Source organism: Agelaius phoeniceus (genome assembly GCF_051311805.1).
Source record: "Agelaius phoeniceus isolate bAgePho1 chromosome W unlocalized genomic scaffold, bAgePho1.hap1 SUPER_W_unloc_2, whole genome shotgun sequence".
NCBI lineage: Eukaryota > Metazoa > Chordata > Aves > Passeriformes > Icteridae > Agelaius > Agelaius phoeniceus.
This window is the reverse complement of record NW_027509867.1, coordinates 1,581,417-1,602,035: the sequence shown is the minus strand read 5'-3', so window position 1 is coordinate 1,602,035 and position 20,619 is coordinate 1,581,417. Positions and strand designations below refer to the sequence as shown.

Below are 20,619 nucleotides of genomic sequence, written 5' to 3'. Positions count from 1 at the left end.
TCACGATCTGGTTGGGCAGCTCAAGCCACTCCAGCAGCTGCACCACACCAGGGAAGCCAGTGGACACCTTGGCCTGCAGCACGATCTCCAGAGGGGCCCTGCTGCCGTCGGGCTGCGGGAGGAGCACGATGCCCTCAGTGGGGCCGATGCCGTGCCGGGGCTCGGGGAGCCCTCAGCCAGCCCGGGATGCTCTGCGCCCTGCGCTGGACCCACGCCCGCTCTCCCTCGAGGCGTCCTGGCGGCTTCCACCGTGCCGGGCCTCGGCTCATCCCCGCCCGGCAGCCGCGGCTGCTGCCGCTGGCCCCGCTCACTCACCAGCTCGCCCCAGTGCCGGACGCGGTTCCGTGGCACCCTTTTGATGGCCACCTGCAAGCCAAGGACAGCAGCGGGCTCAGCTCGCCGCCCGCCCTGCCCAGCCCCATCCTCCTCCTCCTCCTCCTCCGCCCCCTCCTCCTGCGCCCGCCGCCGGCCCCGCCGCTCACCGGGGCGCCGTCCGAGAGCCGCGTGGCCGCGAAGACGCTGCCGAATCCTCCGCGCCCCAGCAGCGAACCCACTCGGTACCGCTCCTGCAGGGCCTCGTGCGCCTTCCCTGCGGGCGAGACGCGGCTGTCAGAGCTCGGCCCGGGGCCAGCAACGGCCCCCGAGCGCTCCTCAGCCGCCCCGGGCCGGCCATGCCCAGGCGTTCGCTCTTTGGAACGCGGCACGGGAGGCTCGGGGCCGGCGGCCGCGCTGCCGAGCGGCGGAGCTCGGGCCGGGGAAGCCGCAGCGGAGGCGGCGGCAGCGGCCGCGCCGCCTGTGTCCTCCGCGGGCCCCGGGAGGAGCCGGGGCCGGGGCCGGGGCCGGGGCCGGGGCCGGGGCCGGGGCCGGGGCCTGCCTCGGGGGCGGGGCCGGGCTCGGGCCAGGCGGAGCCGAAGGGCGGCGATGCCGCCCCCGCACCAGGAACTGATGCCCGCCCAGCAGCGCCACCGCCAGTACGGCCAGAGCCGGGCGGAGGCGAGAGCGCGGCGGGACGGCTGGGGCCGGGCACGGGGCAGCCCCGCCCGGGGCCGGGGGCGGGCCGGGGGCATGGCCCGGCCCGGCAGGGGAGAGGGAGGCGGGGAGAGGAGAGGGACGCCGGGCAAGAGACCCCGAGAGAAGGTGCCCGACCGCGGGAAAGGGAGAGAAAGAAAAACAGAAGGAAAAACAGAAAGAGAAGGAAAAAGAGAAACAGAAAGAAAGAGTGATCTAAAATATCTGTTCTGCTGCTGCCGCTGCTGCTGCCGCCGCTGCTGCTGCCGCCGCTGCCGCCGCTGCAACTGAAGCACCGGGGCCGTTCGTCCCCGTGTCCGTTCCCCGCTCGCCCCACGAGCCCCACGTTCGAGCCCCGCGCGCCCCGGGCACAGCCCCTGAGTCTGTCCAAACACGGCAACTTTGCAGCGGTGAGCCCAGATGCAGAGCCCTGACTCCTGCACACTGGCACAGCAATCCCCTCGCTTGCTGCTCTGCATTGTCCTGGCTGAGGCTCAAACACTGTCGGGCCACCTTCCCTTGCTGTAGGATTCCTACCTGACCTCAGCACTGCACTTACATCTCCAGTGTTGCCTTCCAGTAAAAACAGGGGAAGGAAAACTGCGTGTGGCTCATGGTATTTTCGAGTGTCTAAAAATCACTAAGTCACCGATCTTAGAGGTGAAGTGCATCTGTAATTACTGGGATGGTGAAGTAGTGCAACATGGAAAAGGGGAGCATAGAAATAAATAGAGGAAAACATCTTGGATTGTTTCTTTCATTTAGATTTCACTTCTGGAAAGCTGTTCCAGTTTTCCAGGAATCTTCTCCTGTCTGCTCTTCCCAAGAATCTCTCCTGGAGAACAAGGTCAAACTTCTGTCACAAGATTTGCCACCAGGAAATTATGTCACTGGTGAAATTTTCATGATGACTGTTTGTGCTGGCTTAGGGCAAATTTGAGGAGGAAACCTCCAAAAGGGATCCGTCTAGAAAGCAAGTTCAAGCAGCCCCTCCCCCTACTAGTTCAGGAAAAGACTTCCCTTGAGAAAAGTGAAAAAACCCCAGTTTATTTAACAAGTAAAGTATTCACAAGCATGAAAAATGAATAATATTAAATAAAACCTCTGACAGTGCTGAAGAGATGGCAAATTCAGAAAATCCTTTTTGTGGGTTGTAGTTGGCTCACTCGGTTTCTTCTAAGTCCCTCTGGTGCTGGAATGCAGCGTCCCAGAGCTCGGTGGGCCATAGGTGTGAGCTGCCGGTGTTTTTCTGGGTTTTCAGTCCAGAGCAGGTTTAAACAATTCCAAGAAAAAGGAAAGTCACAGTCCAAGGAACTTCTCTGCCTAAGCTAGCTAAAACCAAATTGCTGGACCTGGGCTGTGAAGGCATTGGGAAATTTCCAAATCTGGGCACTGGTGGTCCCAGCAAACACCAGATCTGGATGGTGCTGGAGCCAGAACCTGCAGATTTCCAAATTTTGGCTTTCTGTGCCAGCAAATCACTGGACTTGGGCTGTGCCAGCACCAGGAAATTTTCAGATCTGGGCACTGGCACTGCCAGCAAACACCAGATCTGAGTGGTGTCGTTGCCAGCGACAGAAATCTGCTGGATTTGGGCTCTGCTGGCACCGGGAAATTTCCAAATCTGGGCACTGGCACAGCAAACACAAGATGTGGGTGGTGCCAGACCCAGCAGCAGAAAGTTGCCGGGTTTTGGATTTCTGTGCCAGTAAATTGCTGCTGCACTTGGGCTGTGTCAGAATAGGGAAATTTCCAGATGTGGGCACTGGTGGTGCCAGCAAACACCAGTGAAACCTTCTGGCCCTCGTCCGGACCATTGGCCAGTGGTTTCCCTGAGAACCAGCTCTGGCCACTTTACAGACAGAGACTGCTTCCATCTGGTGCTCTGGAAACAGAACTTCAATGAAGGCAAACACAACAAACAGGATGGCGTGCACAGTACAGAAAGTGGAGCAGAAAAAAGCCTGGGTCCAGGGTCTAGCAGGGATATTTATCCATTTATTTATGGGGAGGGGTTAAGGTGGGATCTGAGGGAAGGATCCAAGAGGAAGGAGGTATTAAGAATATTACAATTTTTGCAGTATAAAGTAACCAATGGTAGCAAAGAGAACTCAGAACTTTCTAGTAACAATCTGCATAACTGAACAAGAGGATTATGGGTGGGAGCTCCTGCTGACCCTGACTAAAGAGGGTTTTCCCACGGCCTTAAGCCGAGGTCTCCCTCTTCTTTTAAACCAACCCCAGCACACCTGATCTGGGCAGTGCTGGGTTTTGGCTTTCTTTGCCAGACAATTGCTGCATTTGGGTTGTGGTGGCACAGGGAAATTGCCAGATCTGGGCACTGGCAGTGCCAGCTAACCGCAGATCTGGGTGGTGCCGGTGCTATCACCAGAAAATTTCTGGGTTTTGTCTTTCTGTCAAAATTCTGGGTTTTGTCCAGCAAACTGCTGGACTTGGGCTGTGCTGCCACTGGGAAACTGCTGGATCTGAGCACTGGCAGTGCCAGCAAACACCAGGTCTGGGTGGGGCCAGCACCACGTATTTGCAAGGTTTTGACTTTCTTTGCCAGAAAATTACTCGACTCGGGCTGTGCCAGCACCAGGAAATTCCCGCATCTGGGCACTGGTGGTGCCAGCAAACACCAGATCTTGGCATTGCCAATGACGGTAGCAGGGAATTGCCAGATTTTGGCTTTCTTTGCCAGAAAATTGCTGGACTTGGCTCTGCCAGAACAGGGAAATATCCAGATCTGGGCACTGGCAGTGGCAGCAAACACCAGGTCTGGGCACCTGTATTGGCATCAGGAAATTGCTGGATTTTGGCTTTCTGTGCCAGCAAATTGCTGGACTTGGGCTGTGCCAGCCCTGGGAAATTTCCGGATCTGGGCACTTGCGCAGCAAACACCAGATCTGGGTGGTGTGTTGTAGTGTGTTTTTATACTTTGTAATATTTTGTAATAGTTTTGGGTTTGAATCCCCGTATTTTTCCCAAATGGTTCGTCCCAGATGGTACCCCCCTCCCTTTACCTGTGTAATCCCTTTCCCTTGCTGAGATCATCCCCAAACCCCCACCCTGGCTCTCTGTCAATCACTCAGCATCCCATCCCCTCCATCCAGAAGCTTCGGTCCAGGATGTCAAGTGATCAGCCAGAGGCCAGGGGTCAGCCCCCCAAGCCCTGCCCCATACGCTGTCCTAAATGTCCATCCCCCAGTACCCATCCCTTAGGGTCACTTCTTGGTTGGTAAAATGTTATCTACTTTCAGTTTCCACCTCCCTTTAAATGTAACCTTGGCACAACTCCCGGGGCTCTCGGCTAATGAGGAACACCAAAACAACAAACAGGTAGATCAGGTAGCAAAGATAGAGGTGTCGAAGATAGATTGCCAACAGAAGGGGGAGTTGTTCCTAGCTTGATGGGCCCATGATGCCTCAGGTCATCAGGGCAGAGATGCCACCTATAAGTGGGCACGAGACCGAGGGGTGGATTTAACCATGGACAGTATTTCTCAGGTTATCCATGACTGTGAGACGTGTGCTGCCATCAAGCAGGCCAAGCGAGTGAAGCCCCTATGGTATGGTGGGCAGGGGTCCAAGTACAAGTATGGGGAGGCCTGGCAGATTGACTCCATCCCACTGCCCCAGACACGCCAGGGCAAGCGCTACCTGCTGACCATGGTAGAAGCCACCACTGGATGGTTGGAAACCCACCCTGTGTCTCATGCTATTGCCCAGAACACCATCCTGGGCCTTGAAAAGCAGGTCCTGTGGAGACATGGCACCCCTGAGAGGATTGAGTCAGACAATGGGACTCATTTCAAGAACAGCCTCCTCAACCCCCAGGCTAAGGAACATGGCATTGAGTGGGTGTACCATATCCCCTACCATGCACCACCTGCAGGCAAAGTGGAGAGGTACAATGGACTACTAAAAACCCATCTGAAAGTTTTGGGTGGGGGATCTTTCAAAAATTGGGAGCAGCATTTAGCAAAGGCCACCTGGTTAGTTAACACCCGAGGTTCCACCAGCCAAGCAGGTCTTGCCCAGTCTGAGTCCCTGAATATAACAGATGGAGATAAAGTCCCAGTGGTACGTGTCAGAGGTTTGTTAGGGAAGACTGTGTGGATCAATTCTACCTTGAGTACAGACAAACCCATTCGTGGGGTTGTCTTTGCTCAGGGACCAGGTTGCACATGGTGGATAATGCAAAGAGATGGAACAACACGATGTGTACCTCAGGGAGATCTGATTGTGGGGTGAGAATGATATGCAATATCACTGTTTGTTGGATGTTACTGCCATTGCCTGTACATTAAACCATACAGACATGAGACAGAAGGAAATGTGTAAGTGTTGAAGGTCTGGGCAAGTGGAAGATGGAGAAGGAAATGTGCAAGTGTCGAAGGTCTGAGCAAGTGATAGATGGAGCTTTGAGTGAGTAAGGTGAAAGGGGGGAATCCTGCAGCTCTGTAGTATAGGGCATGGATTCAGTGGTCCAGTGTGGGAATGGGATGAGGGCATGATGGGTATTGCTTGTAATTTTTGGGGGAACAGATGGAAATTTTGCGTGAATAACTGCATGATGTGTGGTAGTATGTTGATGATATGGGGATAAGGGGTGGAATGTCCTAGGGTGACGTTATGATGCTTGTATCCCCATTCATGTGTTCTGTTTATGCTGGATATTATGTTCTGTACCTTTAAGACTGGCTCTGAAGAGGGAAAGTTTTGTTTTGGTTTTCTTATCAGCCTGGCGGGACACAGAGACTGCAGCTTTTGCTTTTGCTGCTTTTGCTTTTCGCTTTGTTCTCTCTCTCGCTCTTGCTTGCTTCGCTTCTGCTTGCTTTGCTCATTAGCTAGTTTAGCCAAACTGTCCAATTTCTTCCTGGACTGTTTCTCCTTTCCTTTTTCTGACCATTTCAAACCTGCTCCGGACTGGGACCTGGGAAACACCAAGATCCTGCACCTTGTGGCCTGCAGCAGCAGCCCCAGCGCCGGAGGGACTGAGAAGAGAGTGACCACCCCCCAAGAGAGACTTTCTGAATTTGTCATTTTTTTTCAGAGCGGTGTCATCCGGTATTGTTCATTTTGTGTGCTGGGGGTGCTGTGCATGTTAAATAAACAGGTTCTTTCCACTCCTCTCCGAGGAATCCTTCCCAAACCAGTTGGGGGGAGGGGCTGTGTGGGTTTGCTTACTGGAGGAGCCCTAATTTGGAAATTCTCCTCCAAATTTGCCCTAAACCAGGACAGAGACCAAGAAGAAGAAGGAGAAAGACTGGACAACACCCAGATTTCTCCATCTTGCCTCCTGAACCCCCATTCTAAAAACTCCCAAAAATCTATTTTTCACCCCATGACTAACTATTATTCTACTTAGAATTTCGTGGCTTGCAGATCTTCATATAAAGGTTGGTAATTTTTTTTTCCATGGGTCAAAATCCAAGTTACAGGGGTCATGGGCTCTGTGCCAGGGTCTCTGAGCCCCCTGGGCAGGGGCTAGAGCCCTCCAGGGCAGCCAGAGGAATTTCCTGGGTTCTGACACTTACCAGTAACTCTGTGTGGGGATTTGCATCCCTTGTCAATAACCCAAAGGAAAACAATTTAAATGATGCCTTCACTTAGGCCAGGGATCTTGCCTCAAGTCCCTGAAGGTCTAAAGTTGAGGCTCTCCCTGAAAATTCCTCAGTGCTGGCTGGAGATCTGTGGATTCATTGAAGCTCTAGGCTGATCTTCTGGCTGGCTCTCCAATTTACTGCCACAAAATCTCCAAAATACTGGAACAAGACTCCTTAACACTAATTTGGTTTAAAGAGGCATAATTTATTCAAGCCTGAGGTCACACAAAGGATACTCCTAACCATTCGTGCACACATGATTTTACAAGTAAGCAATTTACATATTACAATTTACCCATTACCATCAAGCCCAGATTCAGTCCTTGTTTTGTCTATTCCTACATTCTTGAGCTGGATGTCTTCTTCTTCTCTTCCACCTGTTCTTGCTGGGAAAAGCAGTTTTTGTGTGCCTTGTTTCTCTGCTGGAAGTTCACAGGCCCAGTAAAAACTAAATTAATTCCGTTGCTGTCACATAGCATGGAAGCCTCTCTCCAGCTTCCTTCCCTGAGCCCTCCTGCTCCTGCAGAACCACCCTGATAATGGATCTGCGTGTGTTGGACATGGTGGCTGTCACCTTGACGTGGCGAACACTCACCTGGACAGGCTCCTGGCAGGTGTCCAGGGTGACGTGGCAGCACGCAGTGGTCCCGTTGGTGGTGAAGGACGTCCTCATCTGGGACATGCGGTGGTAGGTGTCCTCCAACCTGCCCAGGTGAGCTTTGAGCAGGGACAGCTCCAGGCCCAGCTCCATGGCAAAGCGGTTGTAGTCCAGGGGGTTGGAGAAGAAGATGGCCACGGTGAAGGTGGGGGCCTCATAGACCAGGACTCCACAACAGCCACGGAACAGGGGCTGGAGAACTGGCAGGTGTCAGAGGAGCCTGGGGGCACGCAGGGGCTGGGGGGGACGGAGCTGTGCCCGCTGTAGAAGTAGGTCCTGGGGAGGAGAAATGGGGGTGTGCCATCAGGGGAGGATGGTGAGACCACCAGTGTCACAGACATCTTTTATGAAAAATCCTTTCCTTGGGATTTTTCCTCCTGAGAAGCTGAGAGGCCTCAGGAACAAAATGTAAACAATGGTTATCTGCTGCTGTGGAATGCAACAGGTGCATCTGTGATTGGTCTCATAGTGTTATTTCTTATTCATGGCCAATCACAATCAGCTGGCTCAGACTCTCTGTCTGAGACACAAGCTTTTGTTATTCATTCTTTATTTTTCTATTCGTAGCTAGCCTTCTGATGAAATCTTTTCTTCTATTCTTTTAGTATAGTTTTAATATAATATATATCATAAAATAATAAATCAAGCCTTCTGAACCATGGAGTCAGATCCTCGTCTCTTCCCTCATGCTAAGACCCCTCTAAACACAGTCACACACCAGGAGATGCTGGTGGAGCAAGTGGTAGGTGGTGGAACCAGCAGGAGACAGTCTCAGCACCACTGGGAGGTGCTGGGAGCACTGGGAGGTGCTGGGGGCACTGCTGGGAGGTGCTGGGAGCACTGGGAGACAAGTAGGAGATTGACCAAGCCCTAGGAGATGCTCCCACCATGGGATGATGACCCCACCCTGTGGTGGTGTTCACAGGCGTCTCAGGATGAGGGAAAAAATGGGAATGTTATGTTTCAGAAGGCTGATTTATTATTTTATGATATAGATTACATTTAAAGAAAATGATATATTAAAACTTACCAAAAGAAGAGAAGAAAAGATTTCATCAGAAAGCTAGTAAAGAATAGAAAAGAATAGAATGATAATAAAATCTGGTGACTGACCAGAGAGTCTGAGACAGCTGGACTGTGATTAATTATTAATTAAAAACAATTACATGAGACCAATCAAAGATGCACTTGTTGCATTCTACAGCAGCAAATAATCATTGTTTACATTTTGTTTTTGAAGTCTCTCAACTTCTCAAGAGAAAAAATCTTAAGGAAAAGATTTTTCATTAAATATGTCTGCGACACCACCCTGTCCTGGTTTGGAATGGGAGGAAAATTCAGGGAAGTGATGCAAAGCTTTTTGTGTAACTGACAGGCTGCTGAACCACTGAGAAGCTGGGCACAACTCTGTGAAACACACACATTAAAAACCAAAAACCCCAAAATCTCTCTCTTTCCAATCAACAAAACGCAGCAAACCCCAACCTCAATGCCCATCTCAACCAAACCAAGCCAAACAGTGTCACCGTGATATTTTATGGAAAATCCCTTCACCAGGATTTCTTCTCCTGGGAAGCTGGGAAGCTTCAGCTTCTCCCTGTTTTGCTGCTTTGGAATGTGATTTGGAGGATTGCTTACCCAGCATGGGAATTGTTTTAATTTAATCACCAATCCCAGTCCAGCTGTGTCAGGACTCTGGTCAGTCACAGGTTCTTATTATTCATTCTTTTCCAGCCTTCTGATGTATCCTTTCTCTTTCTTTAGTGTAGTTTTAGTATATCATTTGTTTTAATACAATATTGAGGGAACCCATGACATTCCTCTGGCTGCCCTGGAGGGCTCCAGCCCCTGCCCAGGGGGCTCAGAGACCTTGGCACAGAGCCCAAGATCCCTGTGCCTTTGATTTAGCCCTTGGAAAAAACAATTTCCAACTTTTATATGAAGAATTACAAGTCAAGAAAGTTTAAGTAGAATAATAGTTAGTTTATCACGGGGTGAAAAATAGATTTTTGAGATTTTTAGAATGGGGGCTTGAAGTCCAAAGATAGAAGAATTTAAGTGTGCCTTGTCCCTTTTCCTTCTTCTTCCTTCCTTCCTTTCCTTCTTCCTCCATCTTTTAAGTGATGTTGGCATTTTTAGATTAGTTTAGAGTAAAAACCCACTGTCTAACATAGGTGATAAGTATTGAGAAGTTATTGTAAATAGTGTACACGTAGTTTTTAGTATAAAAAGATAACACCACCCCAAGGATGGGCAGGGTGCCTCAGCCCGACCTGCCACACAGAGCTCAGCGAGGCAAAAAAAGAATTTTATAGATAAAAACACCAATAAACAACCTTAAGAACAGGAATAGAAGAGTTCTGACTCCTTCTTCAACTACAGGGCTGGGAAAAGAGACTTTCTAACACATCTCAGGGTCACTGTGACCAGCAGAGATTCTGAGATAATATAATATCATAAAATAATAAATCAGCCTTCTGAGGACATGGAGTCAAATTCAAGTGTAATGTTAACCCTTTCAGTGCCTAAATCCTCCCTCAAATGAGAAAAAACCCCAAAATACAAACATGTAAAAAAACAGCATAAAGTCATCAAAGTCAGTGTAGAAGAAGTCCCAATTAAGAAAGAAAAAGAAATGCCTTGTTTTTTAGAGCTAAAATCCTCTAATAAGCAATAGAGAAAATGCTCTTTTTCCTTGTAGCACATAAAACTATAAAGAGATAAAAGTGTATCAAATTGATATCAAACAAAAGCCTCCATGCTAAAATAAATAAATGTTTATGGAGCTAAAATCCTCTTATAAGCTATAGAGAAAAGACTCTTTTTCCTTATAGCCCATAAAACTATAAAGAGATGTGTTCAAATTAATATCAAACAAAAGTCTCCATACTAAAATAAACAAATGTTAAAATAGCTGTAATTCCATAAAAAGTTTAAACAGAAAAAAAGAGTAGTCCTATGCTTCCAAAAAAAAAAGAAAATCTCTATTCTCAAAAATAAAAGTAATTTTAAAAATAGACACTAAAGAGAATTTTTGCTTTTAAACAACTCATCTTTAAAACAATCATCATAAATCAATATAACCCATCAATAAGCTATGAAAGTGCTTATAACAATAAGAAAAATTTCATCATAGCAAAATTCCACAAAGAACTGTTGTTCGTAACCAATTAAAAACCACAAAAAACCCTGTTTCCTTTCCTCTTATAAAAAAGTCTCCATAACCTTAAAAGAAAAGACTTCTCTCCCTCAGTAAACTATTTTAAAAGTCGTAAACTAACTAAAAATCTTAAGTGTAATTTCTTTACATTATCAGTGAGGAAGAAAAGTTGTGAGAAGCAAAGTGCTCTAAAAGGTTTCTTTTAATTCTTACTACTTTTTTGCTTCTAATTACTTCTAATAAAATTTGCTTTATACCTTCTTAAAGTTTTAAACCTACTTTATCTTTCTCCTAATCCTATCTCACAACAAAAACTAAATGTATCAGTAATTAGCCAACACCAAACCTACCACATTCTTTAGTACATCAGCCAAAAAAACTTCAAATTAAAAAAATCCTTAATTAGCAAACCTAAACCACAACACACAATTAGCTTTTCCACCCAATTTCAAACTAAAACCACCACATACCCAGGGGTCCTCCCATGCCTTCCCCTCACCTGGGGTTCTCCAGGGTGACATTCCGGGTGCTGTTGGATATCTGGATCTCCACAGCCCTCTCCAGGAAATTCCACATCTCGGCACGCGATTGGCTGCTCCAGGGGGACAGAATCTACTCCTCCAGTCTGGGGTTTCCTCAGATCTGGGATCGTGACCTTGGAGACAGAATTTTCTCAGCTCTGGGGTCTCCTTGAATCCGTAATCTTCTCACTCCAAGGTCTCCTCCTCAGCTCCAGATTCTCTCTGTTCCAGAATCTTCTTCCTGAATCTAGGATCTTTTCCGCAGCTCTGGGGTCTCCTTGGATTCAGAATCTTCTCAGCTCTGGAATCTTGTTCCTGTCTCTGGGAAATTCTTGAATCTGGAATCTCTTCAGATCTGGAATCTCCTCAGATTCAGTGTCTCTTTGGATCCAGGGTCTCCTCAGCACTGAAATCTTCTCCTCAGCTCTGGGGTTTCCTCAGTCCCGGGCTCTCCTCAGCACTCCTTGGATTCAGGGAGATCCTGGATCCAGAATCTCCACCCCAGCCCCTCACCTTCCCTGTGGTCTCCCCCTCTGAGCACCTTCTGGGTCTCCGCTGGTGTTGGGAATGTCCTGGGGCAGGGAAATCCCTCCCCTGGCTGGAAAAATCCTAAATTACAACTTCCTGGTGATAAAATGGAACCAACTTCCTGGTGGTGAATCTGGGGCAAAGTCCTCCAGGGCCTGGCACCTTCAGCTGGTGTAACTGGTTTAACTGGCTGAATTGTCTAATGTAACTTGTTTAATTGATTTCTCTAATTTAAGTAATTTAATCTAATCTATTTTACCAGATCTAACTCAGCTGTCTAAATGTTTTAAATTATGTAATTGGTTCCACAATAAGTTTATAACTGGTTCAACCGGTTTAACTGGTTCATCTAATTGAACGAGTTTAATTGGTTTATCTAGTTAAACTGGTTGAATTCTCTCACTGCCTGAATTGGTCTAAGTGGTGTAGCTGACCAGAGGAGCAGATGATTGGCTCAAAGCAACCCAGTGGGGAGTGGTGGGTGATTTGTGGAAAAAAACTCCTCAACTTGCAAAAGATGTAAAGCTGGTATGATTTATTTCATTGCTGGACATGCTCCCCAAGGACATGAGCACCCCTGAAAATTCCCGAGTCTACTTTATCCCCTAATCTGTGCATTTGCATTAAAAATATGCATATGTATTCAACTTATCAATTTTATGAGCCTGTGCAGTTCTTCAGTCATGTAGTTGTAATGTGGTGTTTATAACCCAGATTCAGTTTTTCTGTTTGCTTCAGTCTCAAGATCAGCAGGGAGCCTCTTCTTATCTCCAGCATTACTTTCTTGCCACATTCACATTTTCTGAAAAATCCCTTGGCCCAGGATTTTCCTCCGGGGAAGCTGAGAAGCCTCGGAGGAAAAGGAAAACAATAATTATCTGATTTGCTTCTCCTGTGTTTTGCTGCTTTGGAATGTATTTGGAGATTGTTTATCCAACAGGTGACTGTTTCATTGGTTTCATGTGATTTGTTTTGACTTATTGACCAATCAGGGTCAAGCTGTGTTGGAGCTCTGGAAAGAGTCATGAGTTTTCATTATTATCTTTTTAGCCTTCTGTAAGTATCCTTTCTGTATTCTTTAATATAGTTTCCTATACTATTCTTGAATATAATATAGTATCTTAAAATAATAAATTAGCCTTCTGAGGACATGGAGGCAGATTCATCATTCCTTTCTTCATCTGGGCACCCTGCAAATCAAATACAATATTTTCTGAGTTGCCTTGAGTCTCCTTTGTTCTCTCTCTGCAGGCCTTTTGGCGAGCATGCAAGTTAAAAGACTAAACAAAAAAGTAAAAAATTGGTTTCTACCTTGAGTAAAATTTCCAATCCCCTGTTTCATTCCTCCCTTTTCTAGAAACAAGTAAATTATTTTACTTAGTACAATTTTCTACGATAATAGGTGTCCCTTAACGCTTTGCCATGTACATTTGATAAGGAGGTCAACACTGCTATTTGCTGTAGTATTCTCCAATTCCAAATTAGCACTATAAAAGATAACCCTCAACTCACCCTAACTAATACCAATAAATTTGTAAGGCTGCCAACAACTGTCTCCTTGGTTCCACAGTGTCACAATGGACCCTTTGCTCCATGAGGTTCATATAGATATAGAAAAAGGGGTAGCACATGGAGTGTTAGCCCAGGATTGGGGAAGAAACCAGTGGCCTATTTATCAAAACTGCTAGACCCTGTCAGCTGGGGGTGGCCAACCTGCATTCAGGCTGTGGCAGTGACTGCCCTACTCATAGCAGAAAGCAAAAAATTATCCTTTGGGGGAAAATCAAGATATATATCCCAAACTCAGTAAGGAGTATCCTGACCCAAAATGCTGAGGAATGGCTCATTGATTCCCAAATGCTAAAATATGAAGCCATCTTAATAGATAATGGTTTAGAGCTAATTGTGAGTAACCAACTCAACCCTGCCCAGTTTTTGTATGGAGAAGCAGATGAGGAACTAATACATAATTGCCTAGAGGTTATAAAACATCAAACTAAAGGAAGAGAGGACCTAACAGATTAACCACTCGAAGGTGGAAAACGATTGTACATCAATGGATCTTCACAGGTAATAAAGGGGCACAGGGTATCAGGGTACGCTATAGTGCATGAAGGGTTGGTAGCCTGAAATCTTTGCCCCAGGCACTGCTGCTGCCCAACCAGCTCCTGCTTTCTGTAGGAGCAGCCCTGGGAACTGGTTTGGTTCCCTCAGTGGCACAACATCCCTGTTCTCACACTGCCAAAGAAAGCTGTTGGTGCCAAGTGCGGCCAGGATGAACCATTGCTGGGACTGAAGCCCCTCTCTTGGGGACCTACAAACTGACTGAATCCTTTGCTCCCAGTGCTGTATTCTTTTCTTTATTCAGTCTTCTGTTGTATTTTGATAAGGTCTTAAAAAACCAGTTAAATTTTTGAAAGTGAAAATTGTTTCTCACATGGGGTTGGGGAATGTGGGGCAAGGTTATTCACACTGGGTCAGCTCTCAAGGAAAAACTTCTCTGACCTGGCCAGTACTCCTTAGGAGAGACACTGGATCAATATTAATCACAGAATGCTGCAATCACCTCTTGTATAATAAGAACAGCAATAAAGGCACTTTAGGATAGGAATACATATTTCTTAGAAGCTCTTTGAAATATTTCTCAATAACTGTAAAAGGAAATTTTCCTAATGAACTGCACGAGAGCAGAGGGAAATCAAGGCAGAACCATGGTTTGTCAGAACTTACTTGATCCTAATGAGCCCTGTGGTGCATTTGGAGCTGAGCCCTTGAACCTCAGGACCTGAGAGGAGATTGCACAAACCTTTCCAGGAGTCAAAGTCAGAGGAAAAACCCCGAAGTATCTCAAAGCATGAATGGGTCCCTCTGAGGTCCATCCCCAAAACAGGCTCCTCATGGACTCCTTGGAGGGGAGAACTGGAGACCAGAATTGGAAAAAACACCTCTCAGAGATTCAGAGTGGAAAGGAACATCCAAAGTACCTTAAAAACCTTGAGTATCTCAAAGCATTAATGAGCCCCACTGAGTGTCAGTACAAAGCTCTCAAGGGACTCATTAAAGCAGATAATTGAGATCATGATTACACAAACCTCTCTCAGAGTCTGTATCAAAAGGGCAACACCAAATACCTTAAAATAACTGAAGTACCTTGAAGCATTAATGAGCCCACTGAGTGTCATTACTGATAAAGGCTCTCAAGGGACTAATTACAGCAGATAACTGGGAGCAGTGACTGCACAATCTTTCTCATAGAGTCTGTATCAAAAGGGAAACACCAAGTACCTTCAAATAACCAGAGTACTCAGAAGCATTAATGAGCCCCACTGAATGTTGTTACTGACAAAGCCTCTCCAGGGACTAATTACAGCAGATAATTGGAGGCCATGATTGCACAAACCTCTCAGAGACTCCAAGGCAAAAGCCAAACCCAAAGTCCTTTGAAAAACCTGCAGTCCCTGCAGGGAGCATTCAGGAGCCCCCAGGGCCATTGCTGAGCAAGGCTCCCCAGGGACTCCTTGCAGCAGATCCTTGAGGCCACTGGGATGTGGGCTGGGGGGGATGCTGAGGGCAGCACAAGGGGCTGACAGTGCCCAGCCTGGCTGGGGCTGTGCCAGGAGGCCCCAGGGCCTCAGGACAAGGTGTCTCCTCCCAGCCCTTGCTGGCACAGACCCTGCTGTGCCCCAGGGCACCAAGACTTGGCTTCTCTTTGTCCCCACCTGTCAGCACTGCCTGCAGTTCTCTGCTCTGCCTGGGGCCTGGGGACACTTTGTCAGTCGTTTCCCTCAGTGGGACCCATTAAAAATCCAAGAAACTTTGGAGTTGGATTCTGCCTTGGAGTTCTGCAGAGGTTTCTTCAGCTCCCTCTCAGGGACTGATGTTCAGGGCCTGAGCACAAAGCCCCAGAGGCTGATTAAAGTCCTTGTGCTGTGTCTGTGCTGCTGAGCTGGGCTGGGCTCCTGGCACAGAGGCAGCTCCTGCTCACCAAGAAGAGCTTCAAAAGCACATTTCTCTGGATGAGCAGCTCTTGTGCCAGCCCAGCAGGGCTGGGGCACTGCCTGCAGCCAGCCCGGGCACAGCCCAGAGGCACAGAGAGCTTCAATCAGTCAGGGCTGGGAAGGGGCTGAGAAGTGCCTGGGGCACAATCACTGCCAGCCCTTGGCACAGGAACCTCTGGCTGCAGGACAGTGCAGCTGCAGCTCCTGGAGCCATCTCCTCAAGCTGCAACATCCCAATGCCTGCAGAGCCTGTGAGTACAACTCTGAGGATTTCTGGTGCAGGGGAGGTGAAATTCTCATGAAGCTCTGACATGCTGAGGGGTTCTGGTCAGTCACAGAATATTTCCAAGACAAGGACTTTGTAAAAAATGAGGAAACTTTCAAAGACTTTGTATTCAGTTTCCCACTATTGGAGCATGGCAGGGAGGGGGGGATAAGTATAAAGGTTGATTATGAATTATAATTATGAATTTTGACAAGTGCCTGAGACATCCCAACTGTTTCTTTTAGTGATCAGTAGGAGATCCCTAATGTGCATTCAGCCACTCTGCCCATGGACAGCACCAGCATCACCTTTGCTGGAGCCATCAGGCTCAGTCTGAGCTGTCCTTTCTCCAAGCTGCAAACAGAACCTGCCCCCAGCCAGTGCCCTGCAAACAGGCAGGGTTCTGTAGGGCCAAGGAGAGTGCACAGAGATTTGGGGTCTGTGAGTGCTGGCAGGGAGAGATCAGGCACAGGGAAACACCTGCAGCAGGGAAATCTGCAGGAGGCAGAGAGAAGATCAGGCAATGAGAGAAAACAAAGCCCAGCAATGCTGTGGCAGGGAGAGTTTAGAGATGCCCACAGGAGCCCCTGCAGTGCAGCCCCTTCCTCTGAACAAGCCCCCTCCCTCCTGTGCCCCAGCCAAGCCTCTGCCCTCAGGGCCGGGGCTCCAAGGCGTGCAGCCCCTCCTGTGCAGGCAGAGCTGCAGCAGAGCCGTGGGGCAGCTCTGCAGCCCCGGGCCCAGTTCCCTCTGCAGAGCACAGGGCTGGGAGCAGCTGCCCGGCCCTGGGGGCTCTGGCAGGGGGCACAGCTGGCTCAGGGTGACGCTGTTCCCAGGGCCTGGCTCTGGGCAATGCTGTCAGTGCAGCCAGGGAAGGAGCTGCATCTCCCACAATCCAATGCCATCAGAAGGACACTTGGGAGTCTCCCTGAGATTTCAGTCCAAGATGGGAGCTTCAATCCAGGGTGCAAACCTGTCCTAGAGCATCTCTGAGTTATGAGATTGATGGGGAAAGGCAGAGGTGTTGTGACACTGAAAATGCTGCTGGGTTGATGAAATGAGCAACGTGAGTCCTTGGCTACAAATGTGGAGCTGGGCTCTGGTGGATCCATTTGTTCTCAGGAGTACCTGGTGACATTTTAGGGGAAGCATGGGAAGGTGATCACCCTCCACCTGAGAAAGGTTAAAGCCCAAAGAATCTCTGAACAGGTCAAAATAACAGACCATCTCCCCTCTGTCTCCACTCATCATCTTGCCCCAGGGAAATCACTCTTCTCCCTGAGGGCAGCAGAAATGCTGAAGGTTTGATATCCAAAACTACTGGCAGAGACATGGGGGGAGTTAATAAAGAAAACCTCAGAACTCTGAAACACTAAAGACCATGTCTGTGTGTTACAGAGGAGGGTGTATGGGGAATGGCTTTGATTTTGGTTACCAGTATCTCGTCTAAACCTTCTCTGTCCTTTCATCCATGTGCAGCCCCAGCAAATGTCCAACAGCAGCTGCATCAGGCACTTCCTGCTGCTGGCATTGGCAGACACACAGCAGCTGCAGCTCCTGCACTTCTGCCTCTTGCTGGGCATCTCCCTGGCTGCCCTCCTGGGCAACGGCCTCATCATCAGCGCCGTAGCCTGCGGCCACCACCTGCACACGCCCATGTTCTTCTTCCTGCTCAACCTGGCCCTCGCTGACCTGGGCTCCATCTGCACCACTGTCCCCAAAGCCATGCACAATTCCCTCTGGGACACCAGCAACATCTCCTACACCGGATGTGCTGCTCAGCTCTTCTTCTATCTGTTCTACCTCTCAGCAGAGTTTTCCCTCCTGACCGTGATGTGCTACGACCGCTACATGTCCATCTGCAAACCCCTGCACTACGGGACCCTCCTGGGCAGCAGAGCTTGTGCCCACATGGCAGCAGCTTCCTGGGCCAGTGCCTTTCTCAATGCTCTCATGCACACGGCCAATACATTTTCCCTGCCCCTGTGCCATGGCAATGCACTGGGTCAGTTCTTCTGTGAAATCCCACAGATCCTCAAGCTCTCCTGCTCCAAATCCCACCTCAAGGAACTTGGGCTCATTGCAGTTAGTGCCTGTTTAGCATTTGGCTGTTTTGTGTTCATTGTTTTCTCCTATGTGCAGATCTTCAGGGTTGTGCTGAGGATCCCCTCTAAGCAGGGACGGCACAAAGCCTTTTCCACCTGCCTCCCTCACCTGGCTGTGGTTTCCCTGTACCTCAGCACTGGCACATTTGCTCACCTGAAGCCCCCCTCCATCTCGTCCCCATCCCTGGATCTATCAGTGTCAGTTCTGTACTCGGTGGTGCCTCCAGCCCTGAACCCCCTCATCTACAGCCTGAGGAACCAGGAGCTCAAGGCTGCAGTGTGGAGACTGATGACTGGATGCTTTCAGAAACATTAAACTGCTGGCCAATTTATGTAAACCACTTGTAATAAAAGTAATCTTTGATACTTCTTGTTGGTTCCACAGTGGAGGTTCTTTTTCTTTGTTTTACTTTTTTCAATATCGTCCACACATAAATGTCATTGTTTGTGCCATTTCTCATTTTGTTTCTCTCCAACTTCCCTTGGCCACAGACTGTATCAATGAGGGGCTGCACTCTCAATGGCTTTAAAGGAACTAAAGGATGTCCCAGCAGAGTTTTCTGCAGAGATGCCCTTTTGTTGCCTTCTCTGGAGCTGCAGCAGCAATGTCTGTGTGCAGAGCTGGGGCAGATCAGTGCTGGCCCAGCAGCTGTGCCCAGCAGCAGCAGCAGCAGCAGCACTTGGTGTTGCCAGTGCTGCTGCCGTGGCCCTGCCCCGCTGCCCTGGTGGCCCTGGTGTTGCTGCAGGGCCTGAGTGCTCTTGGGGCTGGGCACAGCCCTGGGGGTGGCAGTGCCGGGGCTGCAGCAGGGCCAGGCCATGGGCACTGCTGGGGCAGCGCTGACGCCTCAGGCCAGGCCCTGGGGGCTCCAGGCTCCTTGCCCAGGCTCTCTCAAGAACACGGCCAGGCCAATGATCAGCACAGAAACCCCTGTCAGCAGCCCCAGGCTGGCCGTGGGCAGGCTGGGGGCAAACAGCATGGCTGGGGCTCTGCAAGGGCCCTGGGGCAGATGGGAAGGAGCAGCAGAGCAGGGGCTGATCCATGCCCAGTGCGCTGCACAGCCCAGGGCAGCGTCCCAGAGCGTCCTCATGCAGCTGCCAACAACATCCCCCCTCTGCAGCCCTGGCCTCTCCCCCAGCTCACACAGGTGCCCCATCCTTGCAGGCACAGACACGGCAGCACTGCCTCAGCAGCCCCTGTTTGCATTGCACACAGCAGGGCCAGCACCCCCATGCTGTTGCTGTGGGGACATGAAGCTGAGGGAGCACAAATGCCATCAGCCCCTGGGGCCAGCAAGGCCTGGGGGACACCAGGGAAACCACTCAGCTTTGTCCTGGCCTCTGCACTCAGCCAGAAAGTTTGTTCCCATCAGCTGGGAGTTTCCTGTGCCACTGCAGACGCTTCTGCTCAGAGCCAGGGCTGCCTGGCAGCCACCCACAAACTGCCCTCAACATTTCCTGTGTGCCACCTTTGCTTTCTTTACTCTTTCCTGTTACAAATGTCTTCATGTTGCCCCCCTTTTCCTGCAAACAGCCCTGCAAACAGCCCATCCCTGTTTGCCCTTTCCTCTCTGGCCCCACTCCCCATTGCAGTTCCTGACTTGGCCCCATGGGAACGTCCCTTGGGCAGCAGGATCATCCTACAAGTGCTGCAGGAATTGTCTGCAGGCTCCTGCAGTGCCTGGTGCTGCTCCCTTGCCAGAGGCACCCCAGGCCAGGGGGGCACATCTGGGCTGCTGTGTCTGCCTCTGGGGCTCCCTGTTCTGGGCAATGAGGAGGAGCTGCAGAGGCTCTGCAGGACTGACAGGATGGGCTTTGGGGCTGCCAGGAGAAGCTGAGGGACCTGGGCTGCTGGAGCTGCTGAAGAGGAGGCCCAGGGCTCATCCTGCAACTGCTCCAAGGGGGGTTTCAGAGAATCCCAGAATCAGCAAGGTTGGAAAAGACCTTGGAGATCATCAAGTCCAACCTGTGCCCTGACACTGCCTTGTCTCCCTTTAGCCTCCTCTTCTCCAGGATAAACAACCCCAGCAGTTCCCTCAGCCCCTCCTCACAGGACTTGTGTTCCAGACCCCTCCCCAGCCTTGTTGCCCTTCTCTGGACACACTCAGCCCATCCATGTCCTTCCTGTCAGCACAACTCAGAGGCACCAGCGGCTCCAGCTGGGCAATGGAGTGTGGAATGTGGCTGGGAAAGCCCTGCCTGGGCTGGGCCAAGCAGCACACACAAGCCCTGACCCCCATCCACTAAAAAGCTCTCTCAACAAGACATTTAAAAGGAATTACAATTGTTTGTGTACACTGAGTTGGACGCACTGGATAAATATCAGCAAGAGATTCTCAGGAGCTCTAAACAACAAAAGAGGAACTTTACTGGCAACTTTAGAAAATCAGAGAAACTTTGGCCAAAGGTTTAATACAACATTCAATCAACAAGAAACACTTCTCATAACATTACCTTTGCTCAATCAACTTCACAAACTGTAAGCCTGTTTCATTTTAAGTTACTCAAATTTTGCAAGAAGAGGGAATAAGAAAAAGACAAATAACATTTAGAGAAGCACACACACAGAGCTTCCAACTCCTGGATTCCAGCGCAGTTCAGATGGAAATTCCAAGAGGATGCAGGGTCAAGATGTGTGCTTGCCTTGTGGTCAGCCTTCAATACCCCTTGGTCTCCCTGGGCCCTTCCCCCAGGTGGGGCTTGGGCTCATTTGGTCCCTCAGGAGCTGGGCTGGGGCTGCAGAGGTGGCTGTGGAGCATTGCCTGTGCTG

At 49.5% G+C, this 20,619-nt stretch overlaps 1 protein-coding gene and 1 pseudogene across 1 annotated transcript; both read left to right on the top strand.

The window, feature by feature from the left end:
• The window catches only part of LOC143692632 (uncharacterized), a 136,395-nt pseudogene that overhangs the window by 107,924 nt on the left and 7,852 nt on the right, over positions 1 to 20,619 (top strand).
• Positions 17,236 to 18,168, top strand: LOC129133780 (olfactory receptor 14A16-like). The gene has a single exon (XM_077172798.1). It carries the CDS (start codon positions 17,236 to 17,238, stop codon positions 18,166 to 18,168), a length of 933 nt encoding a protein of 310 aa, XP_077028913.1.

Coding starts and splice junctions, on each gene's coding strand:
- LOC129133780 (XM_077172798.1), top strand. CDS start 17,236: ATGTCCAACAGCAGCTGCATCAGGCACTTCCTGCTGCTGGCATTGGCA.